The 25,245-nt window shown below is 59.3% G+C and overlaps 1 protein-coding gene across 1 annotated transcript in view; it reads left to right on the forward strand.

Moving 5' to 3' along the window:
• Nucleotides 1-10,245, forward strand: part of CRISPLD2 (cysteine rich secretory protein LCCL domain containing 2) — a 58,383-nt gene extending 48,138 nt beyond the window's left edge. The window contains exon 15 of the mRNA XM_045439874.1: nt 7,672-10,245. Within this exon, the coding sequence (XP_045295830.1) occupies nt 7,672-7,726 (55 nt within the window). The 3' untranslated portion in view covers nt 7,727-10,245. The remainder of the gene's footprint in view (nt 1-7,671) is intronic.
• Nucleotides 10,246-25,245: the final 15,000 nt, after the last annotated feature.

The raw sequence follows: 25,245 nt of genomic DNA on the forward strand, positions 1-25,245 counted from the left end.
GCGAGAGCCTCCGTGGACTGTCTTTCAGGACTGGAGGGAGAGCACCGCCCAGGAGCCCCTCCTTACCTCCTTACACCCATCTTTCTGGTGTGCCCTCCCCTGTCACCTGGTGAGCCCGCACCGTTTCCCAGGCACGGGGACCCAGCAGGGAGCACACGGCCTGATCTCTGCCCCTGTGGGACTTGTCATCTAGAGGGGGCACAGATGACCAGAGAAATGACAACAGAGGTAGGGTATCGGGCATCACTATTACGGAGGGAGGCTGGGGGGGCTGAGCACATCCAGCAGGCCCCGTCTCGCTATCTGGAGGCCCCTCCTCGGTGGCATGGCTCCTTCCAGGCCCCCCCACCCCCCCCGCCACTTGTCTCGATGGGACCTCAGCAACCTTCTGCACAGAGCCAGGACTGAGAAGTCTCCGCGGACCCTGTTCCCATTAGGGACCGTGGGAACCAAGCCTGGGCCGGGAGGGTGGCTCTGTCCCAAACGCCTGCTGGGACCCCAGAGCGGTCACAGTGGGTCCCCAAGGGAGTTGTGGCTGCTGGACCCTCGGGGATCTGTTCACAGCAAACTTCCTTGTAAACGTAGGGAATCCTCCAGAAAAACAAACAAAAGCCTCCTGAACAGAATTCTCAGCACACGGGCCAAAGTGGTTCTGCTGTCAAGTGAAGTGACTTGGGTTTTAGTGGTGGGTTTTTTTCTTGTTTGTTTTTTTTCTAAAAGAGGATTTCCTGAAAGTTTTGAAAGAGGTGAGGCCATCGTAAGAGGACAGGCATCTTTGGTCTCGACACACGTGTTCGTGAAGGATAGCGGAGGAAAGGAAAGGTTAGCAGGAAGAGCTTTTGACGTTAGAACTGGGCTTTGCCCGAATATTCGCGGAAAGAAGCTGGACATCTGGGTGGGACATCTGGTTCAGGAGTTTTTCCTAGACCGGGACCATTTTGAAAAGGCAGGTTTCACAAGGAGAGATTGGGAAATGCACCAACAATGACAGATAATGTTCTTGGTCACTTGTTGTCAACAGACACGACCCGTGTGTATCTGTGGCATCTGTGTGGATGGACCTGCATCCAAAGATGAACAGTCCGTGTAGCAGCTTTTGTGGGCCGGGCACTGTCCTCCCGGGACCCATCTGGCACGCTCTTCAGGCCACACGGGTTCTAAAGTTTCTAGTAGACGCAGTAAAAAGGAACAGGAGGAGATATTTAGGATATGTGGGATTTAAGCTGGGATGTCAAAATATTAGCATGTATAATAGGAAGTTACGAAAGAATATGCATTTTTTTTTTCAAATAAGACCTTGGGGTCCACTGCGTATTGCACACATAGAGCACCCCCCCCCCCAGTTCGGGCGAGCCACAGGTGCTCCGTGGCCACCGTGACTGGCGGCTGCCATATTGGGCACCCCAGCTCTGGACTCTCAAGGGTTGGGCGTCTAAAAATCTCTCCGTGCGCCCAGAAGCTGAGCCAGAACCATGAAGCTGTTGCTTCCAGATGGGATGAGCTCTGCCCTCTCTCCCACGCCAGCTTGGGCCAAGGCCAGGCACCGGGCTCCCTCTGCTCGCAAACCGGTGGGTTTTCCCCTCCCACCTTCTAAGGTCTATACACACATTGGCACACCTGATTCCCCCAAGAGCCCCATGATGGGGGTACCCCAGGAATCCTCACTTTACCAGTAAAGAAAGGGAGGCACAGAGAGGTTAAGTGATTCGTGCGAGGTGAGCCGGAACCACGACTCGAACCCAGGCCGCCTACCCCAGCGCCCACGCTCTTTACCAGTACGCGTGACGCCCCACTGTAGACAGGAGGGGCCGGGTGAGCCTTTAGTGCCCGGGTACGCTTGTTTGTAACTTTAAAAGTATTTATTAGAAAAGAAATACATACTTATTTAAATAAGAAGTCTAGGGAGTAGAAAATAAGGGTTCCCTACAGGTGCCCAACGGTTAACCTCTGTGAATTGCCCCTTTATAGCCTTTCAGGGCATCCTGCCCCTCCCCCAGCCTCCCCCCCATACAGACAACGCACATGAAAATCAAAATGAAGCTCGTATTACACCGAAATATTTTTACATTTCACGGAAGACGGTTCCCCGGAGTCGATGCTTTCATGCGGCTAACGCGTTCATCACCGTGCGTGGACCCTCCCCTGATGGGAGAACGGGGTTTAAACTCAGGAGGTAGGACAGTATTTGCAGCTCGGGGCCATCGAGCTCCTGCTGGGTGCACGCCCCGACCTGGCGCTTGCGCTGGACAGACTCACATCCTCTGCCCAACGTCCCCAAGGAAAGGGCGCGTTCACACACCCTGTGCGGAAAGCAGGCTCAGCAAAGCGGATCAGCCAAGGTCCTGCAGATGAGATCTGCACTCTGACTCTTGAAATCTCCTGAGAGATCAGTAAACAGGTGAGACTCTGGGAGAAGAGGCTTCACCTCCTTGAAGCAAACAAAATACGCACGCGTATACACACGCGTGCATTTATACATATTAATACGCGTGTGTGCACACACATAGGAATGATATTTCTTAATAATAAAAAAGAAATCGCATGCTTAAAAGCCGGAAGGACAGTCAGGAGTTCCTTTCCTGCAGTCCTTGTGACGCTGGGTCCCGTGAGTCCGCAGAGCGAGCTGCCAGCTCGTGGGCGAGCCCACAGTCTCTCTGGGGACAGGCCGCCCCGAATCCCCTGCTGTGCCGTCATGCGGTCTGTGTGCGCGACCAAGCGGCCATCGGTCCCTCCCGGAGTGGCCTTCACCGGCGGCTCCAGGACGCAGCCCTGTGTTCGCGGCTCCTCGTGGGGCTGCAGCCTCCCCTCCCAAGGGGCTCCCCGCACCCCAGCCCCCCACCGCGACCTGGGGTGGGCCAGTGTCACCCTCAGAGAAAGCAGGGCCACAGCCTGATTGCTTAGGATGACGGTTAGGAGAGGGTCCCGGGGTCTCCACCCTCTTGGGTCCCCATCCTGGTGGCACCTGAAACAGGTGTTTAATTGGGGACAAATCGCGTCATCGCGCCGAGCCTGGGTTCGCTTTCCGTAAGTGGCGAGAACCTTGGAGATCTCGTGGGGTGGCTGCAAGGTCCATAGGCGCTAAGATTGCGTAAGGACCGCGGTGGCATTGTCGGGTCGTACAGCTGGGCAGGGCCGCGGGCTCACGCCGGCGGGGGGAGGGGGGTCGGGGTGAGTGGCCACCGGAAGGCTGCAGACCGCTAACCGGGGCTGAGTTGTGGCCCCCTGAGGCCGCAGACCCTGGACGCTTCCCAGGGCGCCCTGGTCACGGCTTCGCCAACAGCTGAGGCTCTTGGAGCGCTGAGTCAGCCCGAGGGGCTCCCGAGGCTTCTCCCGCCAATTCTGGTTCTCCCCAGCTCTGCAAGGGCCTTGCGTGTTGGCTTTCTCTTCCTTCCTTCCTTCCTTCCTGTTCTTCTTTTCAAAATAAAATTAGGCCTCCGGAAATAATTTCCATTTCAAAATGGTTTTAAGAAATCAGTGTTAGTTACGAGGGCGCCTGGGTGGCTCAGTCACTTTAGCCTCCGACTCTCGGCTGCCGCTCAGGTCGTGATCTCGCGGTCCATGGGTTCAAGGCCCGCGGCGGGCTCTGCGCTGACAGCTCAGGGTCTGCTTGGGACTCTCTCTCTCCTTCTCTCTCTGCCCCTCCCCTGCTTGCACATGCTTGCACTCTCAAAGAGATAAGCATTAGAAAAAGAATGTTCTAACGAATCTTAAGAAATTAAAATCCTAAAATCATTTGCTCAAAGTGTCTTAAAGTTAAGAAATTACCTCCGGAAATCCCAGTCCCAGAAACAACCACTGTGAACATTCTGGTGTGTTTCCTTCCAGATTTTTTTCTGTTTCCAAGCACCTTATTTTTTTTTTTGTTTTTGTTTTTACCTAGAAGGGATCAGACCCCCTGTATTGTTAGGCTAATGGTTTTTTCCAGCGAGCCACAGCTGGCGAAGGTGCTTCCAAGCCACGTCCGATGTGGCCACGCTGTCATCCACGTGATGGCTATGCACTGTCCCCCTGTGTGGACAGACCACCGCTTCTAACCCAGCCGACGGACGTCCGGCCTGCTTCCTGTGCTCTCTGCTGTGATAAACAACGGAGCAGAGAACATCTTTGCACAAGCCCGTGTGCTTTCCCGACAGTTTCGTAAGGCAACTTCCCTTCAGTGGGCTGGTCACAGCAGCACATCAGCCCCTGGTGACATGGGCCCCCAGCGGCCTCCAGGGCGGCCGGGACGAACCCCCCTCCCCTTACCTCGCAAGGTCACAGCTGATGCAACCCCCGCCTGTCCGTCCACCCTCTTGACGCCTTGTTCCTCCTCATTACCCATCACGCGCTGGCTTCTCCGTTCCGGGGACACCCTGAGACCAGGGCTGTCGCACCCATTCTCACCCGACCCCGGACCCCCGGCTGCCGTGTTTTCCCGTTCGTGTGTGTGGCGGGGGCGGGGGGGGTCTCCTTGTCGCTCAGCCCAACGCACAGATGCCGCCTCCCTGACCAGGGCTTCTCCACCCCTGCGTCTACAGCTGCTGCCTCCCGACGCTGCTCTGTCCCATGTCCCTGCGTCCCTCACCCCTGCCCTCCTCTGATCCCGTATCCCCGGGTGGTTTTCCCCAAGGACCCGTCGCTCTCTGGGATTATCTCTTACGCCTACGTAGCCGTTTAGCCCCTACCACCAGCCTAGGCTCCGTGAAAGCGAGAACCCCACCCGCCCCGTTAACCCCGTGTCCCCAGCACGCGGCCCGTGCCTGGCACACAGTAGGTGATCAGCTTCACACTGGCCGGATGAACCAATTCAGAAATGGGTTCACAACCCGTTGAGGGATTCCTAAAACCCCTTTTCTGAACATTGCCCGGAGTTGCTGTGCCACGGGCACTCCCTTCTGTGTCTGGGCGTCCCAGGTAGTCCAGAGAGGATCGAGGGCGAGGTGTAGAGCCGGAGGGCGGGCGGGCTGGTTTACGGTCCATCGGTCACACCCACGCTTCAGACCCGCACAGCCGCCCACAGGCCGGCAGGACTGGAGCTCAGTAAGCGTTTGGGGCGCGAACAGATGGGGAGCCACCCAGAGGCTTTTTCGAGGAGCCCAAACCTGGAGGGACTCTTGGCCTGAGACAGCGGCCGAGCCCCACACTTGTGGTGCCGACACCCTGGGCGACGGCCGCGCGCTGGTCTGATGTGTTAAGAAACACACGTCCCTTTCGGCGGGCCTGCCCTCGCCCCCGACGTGGGCGGGCTGCTCGATGGGGATGCTTGGTGGGGGTCGGCAAGTCACGCGGGCACCTTGGGTGCTTGGCCGGATGACCTCCTGAAGGGCCCCCCGTCCCTGGGTCGTTTGGGGCCCTGTGACGCGGAGAACCCCCTGCCCCGTTTGCAAAACGTACAGTAGTAAGAGACACGAGCCCTGGTATTTTCCCCAGCGTGGCTTGCCCGCCGTGAGGAATGGCCGAGAGCCTTGCGGCCCTGGGTGGTTCTTCCAGACTGTTCATCTGGGCAGAGGATCTGGGGAAGTCTCGCAGCCCAGAGGCCCGAGGAGGGCCCTGGAACCTGAGCTTTCCAGAAACCAGCAGGGCAGCCGGGGTAACCGCGGCCCCGGCACGGCCACTGTCCCCCTCCGCAGTCGGGGGGAGCTGCTGGCACGGAGGCCGGCGGCCCCCCTTCTGCTCCGTCTGGACCGCCTGGCTTTTCCTCGCAGCCCCATCTCGCCAAGTGCTCCCATCGGATGCCCGTTCCAGAAGTTCAGCCCCGGGGTAGCCAAGAGCACGAAGCTGCCATGAGGCGAGGGGAAAACAGGCAGGAATTCCGAGCGGCCTGCTTCCCGAGGACCGCCTCCCTGGCCGAGAAGTCTGAGAGCGCAGGGGCCCTTCGGTCCCGCAGTTTCCAACCCGGGCCCCTCTCAGCGGGAGGGGAGACCCCCCCCCCCACAGGAAGTCACGGCGACGTCACAGCCGGGCTGTTACTCCTCTGCTCAGACTCATTCACGGGGACGAGCAAAATGCCAATGAAAGCTCCGTTTGGACGCCCCTCCCTACTTGTGAATGGCCCAGAACCAGAAGCCGGATCTCACACGCCGCTGGCCAGCTGGTGGGCTGAACGGGCCGCCGGGCGTGTTGTTGATGGGACTGGTCGGTCGCTGGAACCTTCCGTCGGGCAAGCCGCCCGGCTTGCACGCGCACGTGTCCTGCGATCCTCGGGGCTGATCCACGGGTGCCCTCAGACCCGTGCAGAAAGTCCCGTGCCCCCCGTGGCACCGTTGACAGGAACGGAGCGTTAGGGACCTGCTAAGTGTCCGTGAACAGGGACCCGGTCAGCTGCCGCTTCACTACAACCGACTACTGTGCAGCCGCCTACGAAGCCGTGAGACGGCAGGTGCTGGCGACACCGTGGGGACCCTGCCCGCCCCTCACGTGCGGCGGGGGCGGGGGCGGGGGGGTCACGTCCGGCGGTGCGGCTGCTTTGGGAAACCGTCTGGCGGCTATTTAAAAAAGAGCCGTCACGTAACGTGTGACCCCGCAGGTGTGGCTCCTAGCCGTCTGTCCCCGAGAATCGGCCGACACGTGTCCTTACGGACACGTCATCGACAGACGTTCGCAGCGGCGTTCCGTCCTGGGAGCCCGAAGCGGACGGGGTGTCAATACCCCTCACCCGGGGGATGGGGGAAGAAAACGTGGGCCGTCCCCCGAAGGGCGCGTTACGCAGCCCTAACGAGGGATGAAGCAGGGACCAGGCCACCACGGGGGATGGGCCCCAGAGACACCGAGCTGTGCGAGACGAGCCAGCGGCACGAGGCCCCGTCGTGTGTGGTTCCGTTTACGCGAAGTGTCCGGGACGGGCCAGTCTATACGCACGGAAGTTGGCAGGGCCTGTGGGAGGGGAACTGATCCAAACCGGGCGCGGGTGGTGTTTTCTCGGGGGTGTTTGTGGAGGGGATTCCACAAGCCCGTCAAGTCACTAAGAATCACTGGGTTGGACACCGAAAAGGGGTCAGTTTGGTGGCTTTGTTACAATCAGCAGCGCTGTCTGGCTTTTGTTTCTGTTGAAAGCCTTCAGTTAGCTGCGGGATTTAACCCCTGCCTTGAGAGGGTGGCTGGTACCAGATGCGCGACCTGGGGCGGCTGCGTGACCTCGGGGGAGTCCTGCTTCTCTCTCCCGCTGCCTCAGCCTCCTCGCCTGCACACCAGGGTCACTCACGCAGCCCCCGGGGAAGAAGGCCAGAGGCGCGTACAGAGCGTGCGGCCTCCGAGCCTAGCCCGTGTGCTGTTTCCGTCACGGCGGCTCAGGCGTCCTCGTCACGATGCTGTCCTGCCGATCGGTCAGCCAGACGGCCACCGGTCGAGCCGGCGGGGGGCAGCCGATGCCAGGCAGCGGTCTCGGAGGGTGCGCTCGGTTCAGACAGGCTGGGGCCGGCGACTCCCGGAGTTCAAGGCGAATGAGTTAGTGGCCCTGCCTGACCTAGATTCCCCACCCCCCCCCCCCCCGCCCCCGGGCCGGCTTGCGTAAAGAGTGGAGCCTGCCAGCTGTTCCTGGCAGGGGCACGCCGTGTGTCCAGCAGTTGTGGGCAAGTGTCCCTGGGCCACGATGCTTCCACCCTGGGGCCAGGGGACACCCAGCTCCCCCTTCCCGGCTGCCTGAAAAACGCCCTCCAGACCTTGCGGTAATGCGGCCTCTGCCTTCTTTTTCAGCCTGAGGACCCCTCGCGACGGAAAGGCCTTCCGGATCTTTGCCGTCAGGCAGTGAATTCCCAGCGCCGGGAGAAGGGGGCGTCTTTGAGAGGGCTTCAGGGTTTTGCTTTTTATTTTCATTTTGTCACTGGGGGGGGGGGGGTGGGCTGGGGATATAGAGAGGCGGGAAACTTCCTGTCAATGGTGTTCAGTGTCACACCCTTTGTGCCTTTGTCTGAAACCACACGGAGGAACCGCGCCCTTGGGGTCCCGGCCGGACGGCTGGTGACTGGCCCTGCTGAGGCCGGGGTCTCGGTCCGAGCGCCCCCTCTGCAGGGACAGTTGCCAAGGTGCTCCTTCCCGGTGCTCTTGGGTGGGGGGGTGGGGGGGTGGGGAAGGTTCCAGGCCTGCGGACGTGGCAGGACCCGGAGCTCACGCCGGGAGGCACGTGGGGGCGGGAAGGGGCTTAGGGAGCATCCAAAGGGTTTCAGGAAGGGAGTGGAAGGTGGTTATTTAAAAACTTTGAAAACACAGTCCGTCCCCACCAGTGGAGGAAAATGGGTTTAATGTTTGCTGGTCAGACAAATGGGCTGGAACGAGGGGCCGGGGACGTGAGGCCCGGGCTCGGCCCTGGTCCCCGTCCTCGCCGGCACCCTGCCTCGCACAGGCTGGTTCTGCGGACAGCAGGGCTGGCTTCTTTAGGGTTCCGCAGTAACCCAGAGATTTATCTCGTCTTCGTCCTTCCCTGTGTCCACGTGGCCCGTCTGTTTGCTGCCGTGACCTTTGGTCTCCTTGACGACAAATGAACCAGGATCCTTTCTTTGCCCCCTCCCCCCCCCCCGCCCCCCCCCCCCCCCCCCCCCCCCCCCCCGTAGCCCTCGCCCCAGCCCAGACTGGTTTATGCACGATGTTTCCCACCGGGGCTTTGCTTTGCGAGCGGTTCTGTCGGCAGCCCCACTTTTTAATTTTTTTTTTTTTTTTTAAAACAAAACTCTTAGCTCCCGTCGGTTCCACTGTTTCGTTGCTGCCTTGAAAAAGCAGCAGTCAGATGTGCAGAGTCCCCATCCGTGGGATGACCCAGTTTTTAGCAGCGGAAGGAATGGATTCCTCAGTACATTCCTCGCCGAGGTTAGCAGCTCTGGGAAGGGGGGGGCCGTGTGTGGTTATGAAACCGTCCTGTGGCATAACAGCAAAAGAAGAAACACTCTAGAAGGATTTCTCTTCCTGTTTTTGTGGAACGGCTCTCGCCAGACGTTCCTCCGGCTCTGAGGAGCGTGGGGCTCTCTGGTTTCCAGTTTACAAAAGTCCTTCACAAGCCCAGACCAAAAACCCACAGGGCAAGAAAACACCGTTTGGTAAATAGCGTTGCTCCGCCGAAGGTGACGCTCTCCCCGCCTCCCCCAGGCCGGCCGGCCGGCAGGTCGCCTCTGGGAACACCGGTTTCAAATCCGATCTCAACTGGCCGTCAAAATATTTGAAAGGCCAAGGGACCGGCAGACGGGTTTTTGGTCGTGTTTCGTGTTGTCGGGGTTGTTTTAAAGCAAAGCTGGGATGGTCTGGACAAGGAAGCCTCCCCCGGGGAAGGAAGTTCCAGGCTGCTGAGTGCATCCCGACTAAATTCACAGACTGGAGGTAAATGGCTTCCCTCCGGCCGGAGGGAGTTGGTGAGAGCCGTGAAACTCTTCGCGCGCAGAGCTGAACCGAGCCGCTTCCCCGCTCTGTGCCCTGTGGGCTTGTAGCAATTCGTAGGTTTTGACTTCTCCACCCCGAATGTCAGAGCAGAAGAATTTGGTCAGCCTGTCAGTGACGGGTCTCGTTACAGCCCAAGATCTGGGTGCTTGGAAACTTCTGGATTCTAAGGGTTGTGCCGCTGGACTTCCGCTTCATCACACTCTGCTCTGTGACCGGCCTTTGGCGGCTGTGGCTTTGCTGGGGCTCCGGGCTTGTTAGAAGTCGAGGCGGCCCGCGGGTGTCCTGGGGGGGCTGGCCGTGGAGGCGTCCCACCCAAGGGAGAGTCTGAAACTTCCAGAGCGAGTCCAGCCCATCATCTGGGGGCTCGTTTGGGTTCCCGGATGTCTCACGAACCGGCCCGTCTAACAGGATAGACAGATCCCCCCTCTCTCCCCACCCCGAACCAGAACTCGTCCCTCCCGTGCTCACAGACGTTTTGAAACTGGAACCATTTTCCTTCCGAAGATGGAAACGGGGCTACAAAGGCAAGGCCCCTGTAGTCAGAGACCATCTCTAATTTCGCGTGTCGGCAGGACCCGTTGCCCCCGTGGGCACTTGACCCACAAAAAGATGACGAATCAGGCCAGCGGTGTTTCAGGGTCTGACCCTGCCCCCCAAATGAAAAGGTTCTCGTCTCCTTCAGATTTTTGCCCCCCGCTGTGTTCGGATTTTTTTTTTATATATTGTCTGTAGGCTCACTCAGCCCGCAGCTTACATGTGTGCTTTTTTCTATGAAAAATGATGTATTTTACTACTTCCTGTGTACAAAAAGGTTATTGTGAATTGTGTGTGTGTGTGCTTTGCACGAACGGGGACCACGTTGCCTTTGTTTTGTTGTTTCAATAAACCCGGTTTGATTTCTAACGTGTCTCTGTGACGTGTCTCTCGTCGGGCAAATCCGAACAGTCTGTGAAATAAAACGTTGGAAACCACCTCGGAGACGCCTCGCGACTGTGTTTACACCACGCGCGTGACACACAGGCGCGGGGGGGTGCCAGTCCCTGCGGTATTTTCTGGAGCCTCGGGGAGGCCCCCACCTGACAAGCGGCAAGAGGGGTGTGCCTTAAAGGGTGCAGACCGGGCATGGGTTGGGGGGGCGGGTGGCCCAGCGGGTCTGGGCGGGGGCCCGGGCGCCTGCACGTTTCACGAGCTCCCGGTGACGCACACCCTGCTCGCCCCCGGAGCGTATGCTGTGTGTCAGCCGTTCGTCCGCTCGGGCGGCCACAACCAAGCACCACGGACCCGGGGGCTCAGACGACAGAGATTTATTTTCTCCCAGTTCTGGAGGCTGCACGTTCACGGTCAAGGCGTCCGCAGGGCTGGGAAGCCGGCCACCTTCCCCCGTTTCTTGTCTCTGTGCGTGCATCCCTCGTGCTGCTGCTTGCTTGCTTTCTTTTAAAAAAAAAAAAAAAAATTTTAAAGTGTTTATTTACTTTTGAGAGGCAGACAGAGCACAAGTTGGGGAGGGGCAGAGAGAGAGGGAGACACAGAATCCCAAGCAGGCTCCAGGCTCCGAGCGGTCAGCACAGAGCCCGACGCGGGGTTCGAACTCACGGACCGTGAGATCGTGACCTGAGCCGAAGCCAGAGGCTCGACGACGGGGCCACCCAGGTGCCCCTGGCGCTTCTCCCTAGAGGGACACCAGTCCTATCGGACGAGAGCCCTACCCTTATGATCCCATTTAACCTGAATTAATGAACTCCTTAGAGGTCCCGTCTCCGAGTACAGTTGCTTTGGGAGTCAGGGCTTCAACATACGGACTTGGGGAGCGAGGGGGGGACACCAGCCCCTTTCGGTGAGATCGCAGCCGTGTGTCCCCACGCGTCCCAATACGCGGCAGTCGCGGGAGGCTTTCGGGGGCGTGGCTGCTCTTTTCGTCCACCGTCCACGCTTCTGCCTCTGTGTGTTCAGTCACCTCTGTTTATGTTCTTTTCATCGAGGGTGGGATAGCTTTCCTCCGTAATGCGTATATTTAGGCTGTTAAAATGTCGATGTGATTAAAAATATTACACGAGCGCTTGTGCGACTGGGGCGCCCAACTCACGGAGACTGGACAGCGACCGGTGTTGGGCGAACGCTGGTTTCTGACGAGTGCCAGGTCAAGTCCGTAGAAGTGCCCTCCCTGGTGGCGGTTCTCACAGGCCACCGGGAAGCTTCCTCCCCCCGCACCCCCGCCCTGGATCTGCAGCCCCTTCCTCCTGCATCCAGAAGTCCTGATGTCCCGGGACGCCTCAGTCCTGTGCTGTCCCCAAACCTCCGCACGTCAAAGCTGCAGCATCGGCTGGGGGAGGCGGCGGCCGCGAGGAGGGGGCCGGCTTCCTCCTCGTAGAAGTGACCGGAGACGGGGCAGAGTAGTGTGAGTCCGTGCTGAGTGTCGTGGGGGCTCAGCACCAGGTGACACGGCGGCAGAGAGCACGCACCAGGGAGTCCCTGGGCTGTCCCCACCTCTTACGGGCACCAGGACCTCAGACAAGCCACTCTGCTTCCTCGGGCCTCACGGCGATCACTGGTGCCCAGAGGGGAAATCAGATGATTCCTGGGGGCTCCTGGCGGACATCCCTACAAATCCTCACCCCTCCTCGGTGCCCAGGACGGCCACCCCCCCCCCCCCCCCCCCCACGCCGTCCCCATGCTCCGGGCTTGAGACAAGTCGCTGGGCAGGACTGGAAGGGCCTTCTTCCCACGATGTTCGTCTCATCAGGGAAGAAATCGTTCCCGGTGTCACCCACTGGGGCTGTTCTAAGTCCCCTTCCCCATAAACAGGCCACATGCCCACTCCTAGGCTTGTCCCAAGCAGCCACTGGAAGAACGGGAAGGCTCCCTAAGAGCAGAGAGAGGGCCCAGGGGGCCTCGGAGGCTGTTTTGAACGCGTGCAGACTTGCTGCCGTAGCGGGGGCACAAAGAGTTACGAGTCAGGACCCAGATGTGCCTGAGTTCGAATCCCAGCTCCACTCCGCCGGCTGTGGGAGGCTGGGCGAGTTCCTGAAGCTCTCGGAGCATCACGGCCTCCTGCGTAAAAGGGCGATGGTCACGGTGTCTGTTCCACTGGGTGGTTATGTGGACTAGGTGGGGCCACACTTGAGATGTGCTCACACCTGGCGTGCACGCATAGTTACTCTGTTGCTCCACAGGTAGAGCTAACGCCCACGGGTGCGGGCCCCAGGGAGCCAGATCTCTACCTAATTGGCAGGCCTGCCCAAAGATGAAAGGGCTCCCGTGGAGAGGGAGTGAGCTCCCTGTCCCTAGAAGAATGTAAGCAGAAGCTGGAAGAATCTCGGACCGGAATGACTTTAAGGCCCCTTCCCTGATTCTGGCTGCTGGCAGAGACCTGCCCTTCCCGACGCTGCCCTGCCCAGAGCGCCCTGAGGACCCGGGGACGGTGACGTGGGGCCACGAAATCCTGAGACCACGACAGCTTCGTTCTAAAAGAGGGAAAGAACAATAGCCTCGTGGCTCTGCAGGGGGTCCTAGAGCCATCATGTCGCGTGGGGTCCCTTCCGTCGGTCACCTATCCACTTTCCAGTGTTTCACACCAAACCGAAAGCTGTCCTGAACCGCCAGTGGGGCTTAAAAACTCGTCCGGATCCTTAAGGGCCACCCGGGTGGCTCGGTCGGTTAGGTTCGTGGGTTCGAGCCCCCGTGCTGAGCGCGCGGAGTCTGCTTGGGATTCGCTGTCTCCCTCTCTCTCTGCCCCTCCCCGGCTCGTGCGCACTCTCTCTCAAAATAAATAGATAAGCTTAACAAAAAGTTTAAGTTTATCGTGCTGCTCCCTCCGTCGGCACCTGGCCTGGCTCTGAGGTGGGGGGAGAGATGTCTCCGTGTGCCCTGTGGCTGTCACCACGAGGGACGGGGAAGGGCCGGCCCGGCAGCAAGCAGCCTGCTTTCACCTCCTTACGCCATGGTGGCTGCGGTCTCCAGGGGGTTTCCTCCCCGTCCCACCGCCCCCAACACCCCCCCGACACGGGAAGGCAGCAAAGGAATTCACCTACGCAGGTGCCCCTATGTGCCAGGTCCGGGCTGGGCTCCAAATAGATGCTGCCGTTTAACGAGGTCATCCTGAAATCATTGTCGCGGTATATGCAGACTCATCTGGACGTACATGTTAAAAAATAAAAAATAGGGGCGCCTGGGTGGCGCAGTCGGTTAAGCGTCCGACTTCAGCCAGGTCACGATCTCGCGGTCCGTGAGTTCGAGCCCCGCGTCAGGCTCTGGGCTGATGGCTCAGAGCCTGGAGCCTGTTTCCGATTCTGTGTCTCCCTCTCTCTCTGCCCCTCCCCCGTTCATGCTCTGTCTCTCTCTGTCCCCAAAATAAATAAACGTTGAAAAAAAAATTAAAAAAAAAAAAGTAGACGGTCAGTCTGCGAGCCATAGTTCACTGGCCCCTTCTCTCGAGTGTGGACATGGCAAACCGGTTTCTTTGCATGTCTGGTCATTTTAGGTTGTATCTCGACATTGTGTTAACGCACCAGGGAGACTAGACTGTTCTGCTTTGAGCGGGAAATTAACTTGGCCTGGACTCAAAATTCTGACACTGCACGGCCTGCAGCCGAGATCGTTTGGATTTTGCCGGCCTTCGCTGCTCTGGGCTTTTGCGCAGTTCAAGGGTCAGCGGAGACTCGGACACGCCCCCGCTGCAGCGCTCTCCTTTCTGGGGTCCCCCCCCCCCCACTTTCTGGGTCCTCTGGTCCTAAGACCTCAGGTTCTTAGCAGTTGATGATATAGTGGCAGCACCCGCCCTCCCGGCTTCGGCCTCGGGGAAGGGAGGCCCCGGAGGGACAGCCCAAGAACAAGAGGGTGAATTTTGGCTTTTAAGTTTCCAGCCAGGCTTGGCGTCTGTTTTCTCAGCTCTTTATTTCGACATTGTTTCGGACGCGCAGAGCGGTTGCGAGAATGGCACCAGAATTCCCATACACCCTCCGCCCGCACCCTCCAGATCATTAACCTGGGGAGACGTGTGTTGAGACCGTGTAGACGCCCCATTCCCCCTGAAACCCTCGGTGGCTGGTTTTAGCCCTCGGAGATCATTCTTGCCCGAAACGAGTATCCCAGGGCAGTTGTCAGATGGTAACTTGCCCGCTGGAAACTTCTGTGATCACACTGTGCTGTCCACCTTTATTGGTTGGCAAGATGCTGGCCCATCCCCTTCCTCGTGTCTTCCCACGCACACACGTGTTGAGTTTTGTGTCTTATAAGTACTTTCTACGTGATGTGCATACCTTACACGCACGCACACACACCCCGGGACGGCTCGCCGAGTCCTGTTTCGTGCCTACACAACGCCCTCCTATCATTTCCTCCTTCGCTGTTCGCTCACCCGGGGGGGGGGGGGGCCTTCCAGCTGGCTTCTCCGTGATCCTGACATGGTCCTATCCGTTTTGGCACAACTTTCTGGCACAACAAGATGTTCCCGGCTCGTCTTGTACTTTCCTCGCCCCGGCCCTGGATCGGCCGTTTTCTCCAAGGAGCCCTTGTTCCTTTCAGCGGGGATTGTATGTAAATAGACATGAAAGTCTCTGGCAGAGATGGAAGGACGCTCGCTCGCGTTGCAAAAGCCAAAACCTCACGGAACACACAGAGATGTGGGAGAATCTGGCCCGTCTCCCCGGGCTCTCCGGAGGAGAGGAGAGGAGAACCCTAAAGCCAGATGCCGGCCATCGTCTGGGGGGCTCCCCAGCCCGTGAGGCGGAGCCCCCCCTCCCCTGGAGAGACTTCCAGCCTCTGATCCTCGCTTCCCAGACTCCTTGCAGCGAGGGTGCACCCAAGCGTCCTGTTCCCCTGGCCTTGACCTGGGAGCCCCTGATGCAAGGAAGCTGGTGTCCAGAGACCTCTCTCAGGGGAACGGTGGGGACTTCTGGGGGTTCATTGTTTATCTGCAAGTCAAATTGAACTGGGTCTCCTGTGTCTTACGTGGCAACCGCGGGCATGGGGCTGGCGGGAGAGTCCAGGCCCCCGCCCGGGCCGCAAGCCCACACTCAGCCACCCAGCAGGCGGGTGCCACCAGACCGGTTCTGTGCCGTGAGCTTGGGCGTCGTTTCCCCGACTGCAGAACCTTCCCGCCTGGTCCGCCCGCCCTCCCTGAGGTCCTGTGGGATCCTCAGTGTCCTTGTGACAAGTCCCTCTTCTGTTCACAGGAGCGCAGGGCACTGGGAAGGGCCAGCTGTGACCACCTCTTGTGCCGGAACCAGGTGGGGGCCCTTCCAGAACTTGCAGAATTCCCCAGCCTGTAGCCAGACCATCCATCCACCATGCTTCCTCCTTTCCTTCCTTCATCTATCCATCCATCCATCTTCCTTCCTCCCTTCTTCTCTTTCTTTCTTTCTCTCTGTTTCTTTCCCTTCCTTTTCTTTCCTTCTTTCTTTCTTTCTTTCTTTCTTTCTTTCTTTCTTTCTTTCTTTCTTTCTGTTTCTTTCCCTTCCTTCCTTCCTTTCTCTTTCTTTCTCTTTCTTTTTCTTTCTTTCTTTCTTTCTTTCTTTCTTTTTCTGTTTCTTTCCCTTCCTTCCTTCCTTTCTCTTTCTTTCTCTTTCTTTCTGTTTCTTTCCCTTCCTTTTCTTTCTTTCTTTCTTTCTGTTTCTTTCCCTTCCTTCCTTCCTTTTTCTTTCTTTCTCTTTCTTTCTTTCTGTTTTTTCCCGTCCTTCCTTACTTTCTCTTTCTTTCTTTCTTTCTTTCTTTCTTTCTTTCTTTCTCTCTGTTTCTTTCCCTTCCTTTTCTTTCTTTCTCTTTCTTTCTTTCTGTTTCTTTCCCTTCCTTCCTTCCTTTCTCTTTCTTTCTCTTTCTTTTTCTTTCTTTCTTTCTTTCTTTTTTTCTGTTTCTTTCCCTTCCTTCCTTCCTTTTTCTTTTTCTTTCTTTCTTTCTTTCTTTCTTTCTTTCTTTCTTTCTTTCTGTTTTTTTTCCCGTCCTTCCTTCCTTTTTCTTTCTTTCTTTCTTTCTTTCTTTCTTTCTTTCTTTCTTTCTTTCTCTGTTTCTTTCCCTTCCTTCCTTCCTTTCTCTATCTTTCTTTCTTTCTTTCTTTCTTTCTTTCTTTCTTCTTTCTTTCTTTCTTTCTTTCTTTCTTTCTTTTCTTTTCTTTTTGTTTCTTTCCCTTCCTTCCTTTCTTTCTTTCTTTCTTTCTTTCTTTCTTTCTTCTTTCTTTCTTTCTTTCTTTCTTGTTTCTTTCCCTTCCTTCCTTCTTTGCTTCCTTCCTTCCTCCCTCCCTTTCTTCCTCCTTCCCTTCCTTCCTTCCTCACATTTCTTCCTCCTCACGAGCCCGCGAGGCAGGTGTGGACGACACATTTCCAGACGAGGAAGCTGAGGCCCACTGAGGCCAGGCGCCTCGCCAGCCGCGGCCGCGGGCCCACCCCAGGCCGCTGTCCCCGCAGAGACTTCCTGTCAAGCTCTCTTCCAGCCAGACTTGCGCTGGCTCGCCTGCACATTCTGTGGGACTTTGAAAATCAAGATGGAAATTACCAGGCCCTCCTATCTGCCTGCAGCCCTCCGCCCTCCCTGTCCGGCTTGGCCTGCAAACGGCCCGCTCTGGCCAAATGGGTCAGTGGAGACAGAAGCATTTGCTGATGGGTGTGGACGCCCGTGAACTTGGTCTTACCCCCAAACAAGCTGGTGCTGTTACGCAGGGGTGTGTGCGGGCCCAGGTGTGTAGGGACAAGTCAGGACCCCGAGCGGCCCCGGGCCGAGGCCTGGGGGGACCGTCCCGCCCTGGCCGAGCCGGTGGCCCGGAGCAGGCCTGAGGGTCGAGAACCACCCACCGTCCGCTCCTGCAGGAGGCTGGCGCAGCCGCGGGACGTCTGATCCCAAACGGAAAACTGAAACCACCATCCTCCATCACTGCAGACATTTGTCGCCGGACAAGGACGCACATAAACAGCTTAATTGGAACCACACCACTGCCCTCCTCCCTCGCTCCTTCCCCGGGGCCTCCCCCGCTCGCCCGGGGACGGCGGCAAACAGGCCGCTAAGTCACGGCACAGGGCCCGCTTGATTCTCTTCACCGGGTCGAGCCTGCCGGGCCTCCACGGTCTTCACGACAGCCCCGCGTCGCGGGAGCGGTCGTGCCCACCTGCCCGGGAGGAAACCGAGGCGTGAGTTCCAACATCCGGCCGAGGACGCGCGGACAAGAGGCGGAAGCCAGGTCCTGGCCAGGCTCCGCACAGACCCGGCCGCCCTCGGTGACCGAGGAGGGAGTGCTGGGGACGTGCAGCTCAGCCTGCCTCGTGGGGTGTGCCCAGCCTCAGTGCCCCCCTCGGAGTGCCAGCGGGGCAGCCACCTGCCTCGGAGACTCGTCACACGGCCGGTAGGCGCCTGAGCGGGGCTTCACCCCCGCGTGGCATGGCCGCGACTCGGTTTCCCCCGCTGTCTCAAATCTCGGGGCTTCCGCTTCCTGGGGATGCTCTCCCCACGCCCTCACGCTTGTGCCATCAGCCCTCCTCCCCCCGGACTTTTTTCACCCCAGGACCATCGGATGGGGTGGGGTAACCGAAGGGTCAGCAGCCCATGGGTTAGAGCCCCGGCATGGACCTTCTAGCTGTGTGACCTTGGGCCAGCTCCCTAACCTTAACCTCTCTGTGCCTCTGTGTCCTTATCGGCACCGGGGGGACAGTCACGGTACCTGTCTCCCAGGGCGGGTGACAGGGACTCCCTGAGACTGTGCAAGGTGCTCACGACAGCACGCCGCACTTGGCTGTTGCCCATGGGTGACAACAATGCCCCCGGTGCACCTGCTAACGTTACAACAGCAGGCGAGCAGTGACAAAAGTAGCCGAGCCACAGGGAGCACCGGTGCCAGTGACACTTGGGTGCGCGAGTGACGAAGGGACACGGGACTGATGGACTGGCCCTGGAGGAACGTGTGTATATGGGCCTGGCTCTGCCTCCTGGCGTGGGGGTGCGCGAGGAAAGGAAGACCAAGGGAGGGGACGTGGGAGACGCACAAATACGTCCCGTGTGACAGAGCCCCTGCGCCCAGCTCCTTACGAATAGTGACGTCTCAGTCCTCGGAGCGATCCCACGGGGTGGGTGCCCGTGTCGCCCCCATTCCACGGAGGAGGACGCTGTGACACAGAGAGGGTAAGCAGCTCGCCCACGGTCGCCCAGCCCGGAAGGGACAGCCCTGGGATTTGAGCCTCAGCAGGCAGGTGGGGAAGCATGCCCCTCGCCGCTGGGCCGGGCCAGCCTCACCCTCGCACGCGCCACAGCCACAGGCCGGAGCCACGTGGCAGGACACGAGTGCCGACCGGACGTGGGGGCATCCATTTCGTAATGCGCTTCATTCTCCAAACTTGGCTCAGAACGGCTGTCCCGGTTCCCAGCTCGCGGGTCCAAACGAGAAACACGCTCTTCGAAAACAACAAGTCAGGAGAGGCAAAGGCTCCGGATTAGGGGGACGAGAGACCCGGCTTAGCCACAGCAAGTGGGCCCAGGTGCGGGGACGGCCGTAGAGCGCTTGGGTGGGGGCAGCCGCGACACGGGCTGGGTGTCGGGCGGCCGTATTTTCACGGGGAACCAAAGACGCCGTCCTGCCCTAGTGGTCGTGTGTCCCCGACCCGGGTCGTGCTGCGGTAGGTCAGAGTCCTGTTGGTAGGAAATCCACACGGAGGCGTTTCAGAACAGGAAGGACCCCTGTGTCCCTGCAGTATCTGACACACACACACACACACACACACACACACACACACACATTTCTGCAGGTTTGCAATTACACCAAAATAAAAAGTTACAAAGTATAATGACTAGAAAAGAAAACCCAGTGCTGTCACGAATGCAGTCTGGACGTCTCGCTCAGGCACGGATGTCCCCAACACGGACACCTGTGCCTTCTCAGCCCGCCGAGTGGCCGCAGGACATCCTCACGCTCGGGTGGGCAGCCCTGAGGTGCCACAGGTGCCCCAGACACCCTCCCCTCCCCACCCCACCCCCCGCCAGCTCCAACGGGGACAAAAGCACCTGCGTGTGTCGGGCACTGGAGTTGACCCGTGGTCAAGGAGGCAGACTCACCCCTGCCCTCCGAGAACCCACAGACACAGGAGAAGGACGGGGAGACTCCAAAGCAGAGGTGCGGGTGCTGAGGGGCCCCCGGCCCCCGTCTGGGGCAGGCTGGGAGCTGGGAAGGCTTCCAGGCGGGAACAGTTTGTGCAGGAGGAAAGGAAAAGCTCGGGGAGGCGGGGAGGGGGCCACGTGTTTCCCAGCAAGTCCTTGCGGTGGGTAGAGTTAGCCCTTTTTATAGGTGGGAAAACCGGCTCTGAGTGTGTAACTCACTTGCCTCGGGGCTAGGACGGCAGCCCTGGGGTTCACACCCAAACACCACCACCGCCACCCCGTAAGAAAGAGGGGTGACATCTCCCGGGGGATGGGACCCACTGGTGCCCACAGCGGGGAGAGGACCCAGGGCCCTGCCCTTAACCTTAACCTGCCCCCTGGGCTCTAGTCCTCCCCGCCCCAGCCGCTCGGACCGCCCGGGAGGGGGCGCACGGCAGGTGCAGGCGAGCGGGTAGGGAATCGGGCGGGGGCAGGCCCCCTCTGCCACCTACGAGCCCTGGGTCTGGAGTGTAAGCCTCCAGAGCTTTGTCTCCCGAACAGACACGAAGGGGGCCCGGAGCGTTGGCTCGCCTTTGCAGCGACAGCGGGGCGATGCTGAGCAGAGCCGTGATCCTTCCGAGGCTCGAACGCTTCGTCGTTCTCCCCGTTTGCGGCCCAGATGCTGTGGCACGAGGTCCCCATCTCCCTGCTTGGCCACCTGCTTTCCTTCCAGACTGGTAACAAACCCCACCACCTGCCGCTCCGTAAGAGGAGGATTGTTTTTCTAACCAAAAGGACACCGATCGCAGCAGGAAACCCTGAGGTGTCCGCAGCGATGGGTCCCGGCTTGGGATCGCCTCACGCTCTCCGCGTGTCACCCACAGTGGCCTCTTCCTGCGTCATTTCTGCGTCGGCCCCGGGGCCTCGGGACCTAACCCCAAAGTTCTAGCCTAGGAGAGGGGGGTTAGAGGTTAGAGGCTGGCCACGGGGAGAGTCTGGCATTTTCTCTTCCGGGCTGGACCTGTGGCCTCGGGCTCCCCCGGCAGCTGTCCTTCAGCATGGCCCCAGGCAGAGTCAACTCTGCACGCGTGTGTGCACGCACACACACACACACACACACACACACACACACACTGGCCCCTGGTGGCTCACTCCTCGATAATGGCCGGCCGCAATTGGTGTCGTCAAGGGACAGACCACGGCATCTCCAAACCACGAGCAAGGAGAAGGGACAGCAGGATGGGGTGCCTTTGGTACCTTCCCACCCCCAGGAGGCGGGGAGGTGCCCACAACCCCGCCGGGGTTCAGGGGCTCGCGGTCTCTAGTCTCCCCTTCTTGCTGAGCTCCAGAAATTCCCTAGACCAAGGAGCAGATCTGTCTCCCGGAGAGGAAAATCTGCACGACCACGCTGTCCTCAGCCTGTGGGGCGGCAAACACCTAAATTCGGTGGGTGTCCTGAAGGCAGGGGTCCAGAAAACAGGCCTGCCCCTGCCACGTGAATTATAACCCCGCCCTGACGCTATGGTCACGCACGGCGCTGAGAGCGTTGGCATTCGTTTCACCCACGGTGCATTTTCAGAGCGCATGCTCTCTGCCCCGACAGAGCGGTTTCCAGAGGCGCCGTGATTCGGGGAGGGCAGGTGACGGGTCCACAGACACCTGCGAGCACAGCGGTGAGCGGAAGGAAGGTGGTGCCCTGGTGGGGGCCTTTGTGTGTGTGTGCAGACAGGGGGGCTTCCTGGAGGAGGAATCTGGTCTTGATCCCAGAAGCAGTGGGCTACAGCCATTCGGGTTTTCACCTGGGGCGGGGGGGGGGGGGCGATGTGATCAGATTTGCATTTTGCAAGCACGTTCCAGCGATGGTGTGGAAGATGGGTTGTCGGGGTCCGGAGCAGAAGCCAGAAACCAGGTGGGAGGCCATCGCCCAGCCCTGGTCAGAGACCTCCAGCCAATTCTTTCCTTTCTATTTAAAAAAAAAAAAAAAATTTTTTTTAATTTTAGAGAGTGGAGAAGGAGTGGAGGGAGAGAATCGCCTTGGGGAAGGGGTGGAGAGAGAGAATCCCAAGCAAGGTCTATGCTTAGTGCCGAGCCCGACGCGGGGTTCCATCCCACGACCCTGGGATCATGACCTGAGCCCAAACCAAGAGTCTGATGTCATCCGGTGTCTCAGTCCAGGTAACTCTAGGCGGGGGAGGGAGAGGAAAAAAATCCTTTGTCACCGGAAGTTTGAAAAAGAAACGTGATCTACAGTAGATATTCTTGTATTTCACCATGCATGAAAAAAAAAAAACACGGAAAGAAAATTCTCTAACGGTCAACAGAGGTCCTCTCCGAGCAGGCGGTTTTCCTCTCTCACTTTTCTCCATTTCCCAAATAGTCACCGATGATCGTGCGCTTGATGCTGTGACGAGGGAAGAACCACGCGCGGAAACGCACGTATATTTGATGAAATCTGTGCCGCTGACGGAGGTCCTGGCTTACTTTTTTCCCCTGAGAGTTGCTGGCCGGGCGGGGCAGGGAGAGGGGCTCCCGGCGCAGGGACGCGGTGGCTCTCGGTTAAGCCTCACCCCTGTCCGCCGGGGTGTGCCAGCCGGGCTCAGCCCTCCCCACCCGGAGCTTCCCCGGAGGAGCCGTCCGCTCCCGTGTTCGATCCGGCTCCGCGGACTGCCTTCTGAGCTCCCCAAGTTCATTGTTGAATTTAGCCTCCCTGTTAGACTTTCTCCCTTTCTCTCAAAGACACCTGCAAAGCAAACCACGGCTTGAGCTGGGAGGCGTTTTCCTGCAGCCCCGGGGCTTCTCAAAACATAGGAGGTGACCCTCCCCCGGCTCCCGAGGCCAGGAGACGAGCTCTGTTTCGTTTCCTTTCTGGCCCCGAGAAGACAGGATCCGGGTAGGGAAAAACCACTTTGCAGAAGCCCCCGGCACGGATGCCATCGGGTTGTTCGGGAAGGACGGAAGACGGCTGGGACGCTTTGAAAGCGCGAGCCTGAGGGAAGGGGCACGGCGGGGTGGTGCCCTGACGTTCGGGAACCATCTGGGGAAGAGAACCATCAGGGGAGAGACGCCGCCCTGCTCCCGAAACGTGCGGGAAGGGCCGTGCCTCCCGGTAGTGAGAGCGGGTCGCCCTCTGGCTCTGAGCGGGCAAGACTCTGAGCCTTTGGGGTCTGGGTTCCGCGACGCATGGGACTTGGGGCTGAGCTCCCGCTCCGGGAGCCCAGAACTCCCGCGTGGGAGGCGACTGCCCTTCCTCAAAGAAACCTAGCGGACAGAGTTCTTCTGCTTTGGCCAAAGAGCAACAGTAGTGGTCACTGGGGCTCGGGTCGCGCTGTCGCGGTCCGTGAGTTCGAGCCCTGGGGCTCTGGGCTGACGGCTCGGAGCCCGGAGCCCGCTTCCGAGTCTGTGTCTCCCTCTCTCTCCACCCCTCCCCCGCTCACGCTCTGTCTCGGTCTCTCAGAAAGCCGCCACGGCGATCCTAGTGACCGCGACAGTGGCGGTAAGGGCATGCCTCCATTCAACCAGCATCGCTGGGCACCTACTATGCGCCAAGCCCTACACGGAGCACCGTGGGCGGCGGGACAGAACCGACGCCCCGCCTGCGTAGAGCTCCCATTGCCTTCTTCTGCGCTTCTGTCCTTGACAGCATGCGCGCCCTGGGGGGGGGCGGGGAGGGGGTGTCGAGGGGCTGAGGAGTAAGAGGAGTTCTTGTCGCCAGGCCCGGGTTCCAGGTGCCACCGCAGCGCCTCCTGGCCCAGAGTGTGGAGCACTGTTTGTCCTTGGCTCCGAGCTAAGCCATCGTCCAAACTTCCCCGCTGAACCGGTTACATAAGTGTTCCCCGAGGCCTGGAATCTTCCAGATGGCCCCGCGGCCCACCCTACCAGCTGCTCCCAGGATGTCGGCCCTGGCCACGGGCCCGGGCCCGGAATTCCTGGAGAAGGCTGATAGGCAGCAGCTGCTAGAACCCTGGGGAGGCCGAGCGTGCTGAGTGCGCGCATCGGCGCGGCAGCGGCCTCTGCGTGCCCCCCGGCCCTCCCCCAGAGCAGCTGCACCCCGGGGTGGGGCTGGGTCCCTGTGACCCCGGACATCTGGGCCCGCAGCACACGCCAGCCTCGAGGAAGGCATGTCGATGGCCTCCCCTCCTGTTTGCCTTGGACACGTTCCTGACGCCTCTTGTGTGATGGGGTTCTTCCAACCTGTCCTCGGGTCACCCTCACGGCCGCATCCAGGGACCGCCGGTCCCCAGACCTCCGGCCCCATCGGAAACCCCGGAGAGCTGGTTTGAAATGGCCGTTCCAGGGGCCCCGCCCCGGGAGGCCAGTGCCATCGGTCTGGGAGCGGGTGCAGGGATCTTGATCTTTGACAAAGGCCCCAGGCAGTGGCGACGCCAGCCCTCCCCCGGCCACACTTGGGGAAACACCGACACGGGTGGGATATTCTCCTCTTCCCTGCCATGCGACCCATCCACAAGGGGGACCTCTGTTTTCTCTCTCTCTCTAGATAGAAATTCCCGTAGTTAGACACGTATAGATACACTGATATGTATTACGTGAGTTTCCTGTGGCTGCCATTACAAATGCTCACCAACCACGTCACTTAAAAACCACAAAAGAACACTCTCCCTCTCTCCGGAGGCCAGAGGTCCAGATCGGGGTGTCACAGGGTCACCTCCCCTGAAGGTTCTGAGGGACGGTCCTTCCTGCCTCTTCCCGCACCTGGGGGCTCCAGGCGTCCCTTGGCTGTGGCCACATCGCCCAGTTTCTGCCTCTGTCGTCCCACAGCGTCTCCTCTGACCGTGTTGACTCCTTGCCTGTGTCCCATAAAGACGCGTGTCCTTGGGTTTAGGGCCCGCTCAGATGATCCAGGATGATCTCATTTGAGATCCTTAGCTTAATTACGATGGCAAAGAGCATGTTGCCAAATCCGGCCACAGTCACCGGCCTCTCCTCCTGCTCCCCCTGCCCCCCGCCCCCGGGAAAGCTCATCACATCCCTGCCTTCAGGCACCATTGACATGCCAGGTTGTCCCGCGTCCCAGGGTCAGAGGAGACAGCTGCTCTGGGGTGGGGGTGGGGGGGGCGTCCGGAGGGACAGCCGGGCCCCTTGCTTCGCTGGTGCATGTGCAACACAGAACCGCCGGGGAGCTTTCCTGCTCTGCCGCCATGAGCTGTGGGCCGGAGGTGGAACTCTCCCAGGAGCGGAGAGTCAAGGCTGGAACTTACTAAAGTACAAATGACTGCTAGCAGATCAGCTGGCAGGCAGGAGCAAGTGTGGAGGAGCCGGGCCTCCGGGTCCCCAGGGCAGGGACCCCGGCCTCAGCCGGCGACCACGGGGTGCCTCCCCGAGGAGGTGGTGCAGAACTGCCCGCCACCAGGGGGCAGCAGAGCACCAGGGATCGGTTTATAAATCTAGATCCCGGGGTCCCGATTATTACCCCGGTAAGTGGCAATACCCCTCCCCTCCCCCCGTCTAGGGAGCCCCTCCCCTTCATTCCAAATAAGTGTGTTCCTTAGCGTATAGAACACCAGGCAGAGGTCCAGAAAGGTCCGCAAGTGAGGCAGGAATAATTTCGCACCCACGGTTTTGCCCACGCAGAGGCCCAAGCATCTTACTCATGATTCAAAGAAGGTTCCTGCGCGGGGCGCCTGGGTGGCTCCGTCGGTTGAGCGACCGACTTCGGGTCAGGTCATGATCTCATGGTTCGTGAGTTCGAGCCCCGCGTCGGGCTCTGGGCTGACGGCTCGGAGCCCGGAGCCCGCTTCGGATTCTGTGTCTCCCTCCCTCTGCCCCTCCCCCACTCATGCTCCGTCTCCGAAATAAATAAACCTTGAAAAAAATAAATTATAAAAAAACCCAAAAAACAAA

Source organism: Leopardus geoffroyi, chromosome E2 (genome assembly GCF_018350155.1).
Source record: "Leopardus geoffroyi isolate Oge1 chromosome E2, O.geoffroyi_Oge1_pat1.0, whole genome shotgun sequence".
Taxonomy (NCBI): domain Eukaryota; kingdom Metazoa; phylum Chordata; class Mammalia; order Carnivora; family Felidae; genus Leopardus; species Leopardus geoffroyi.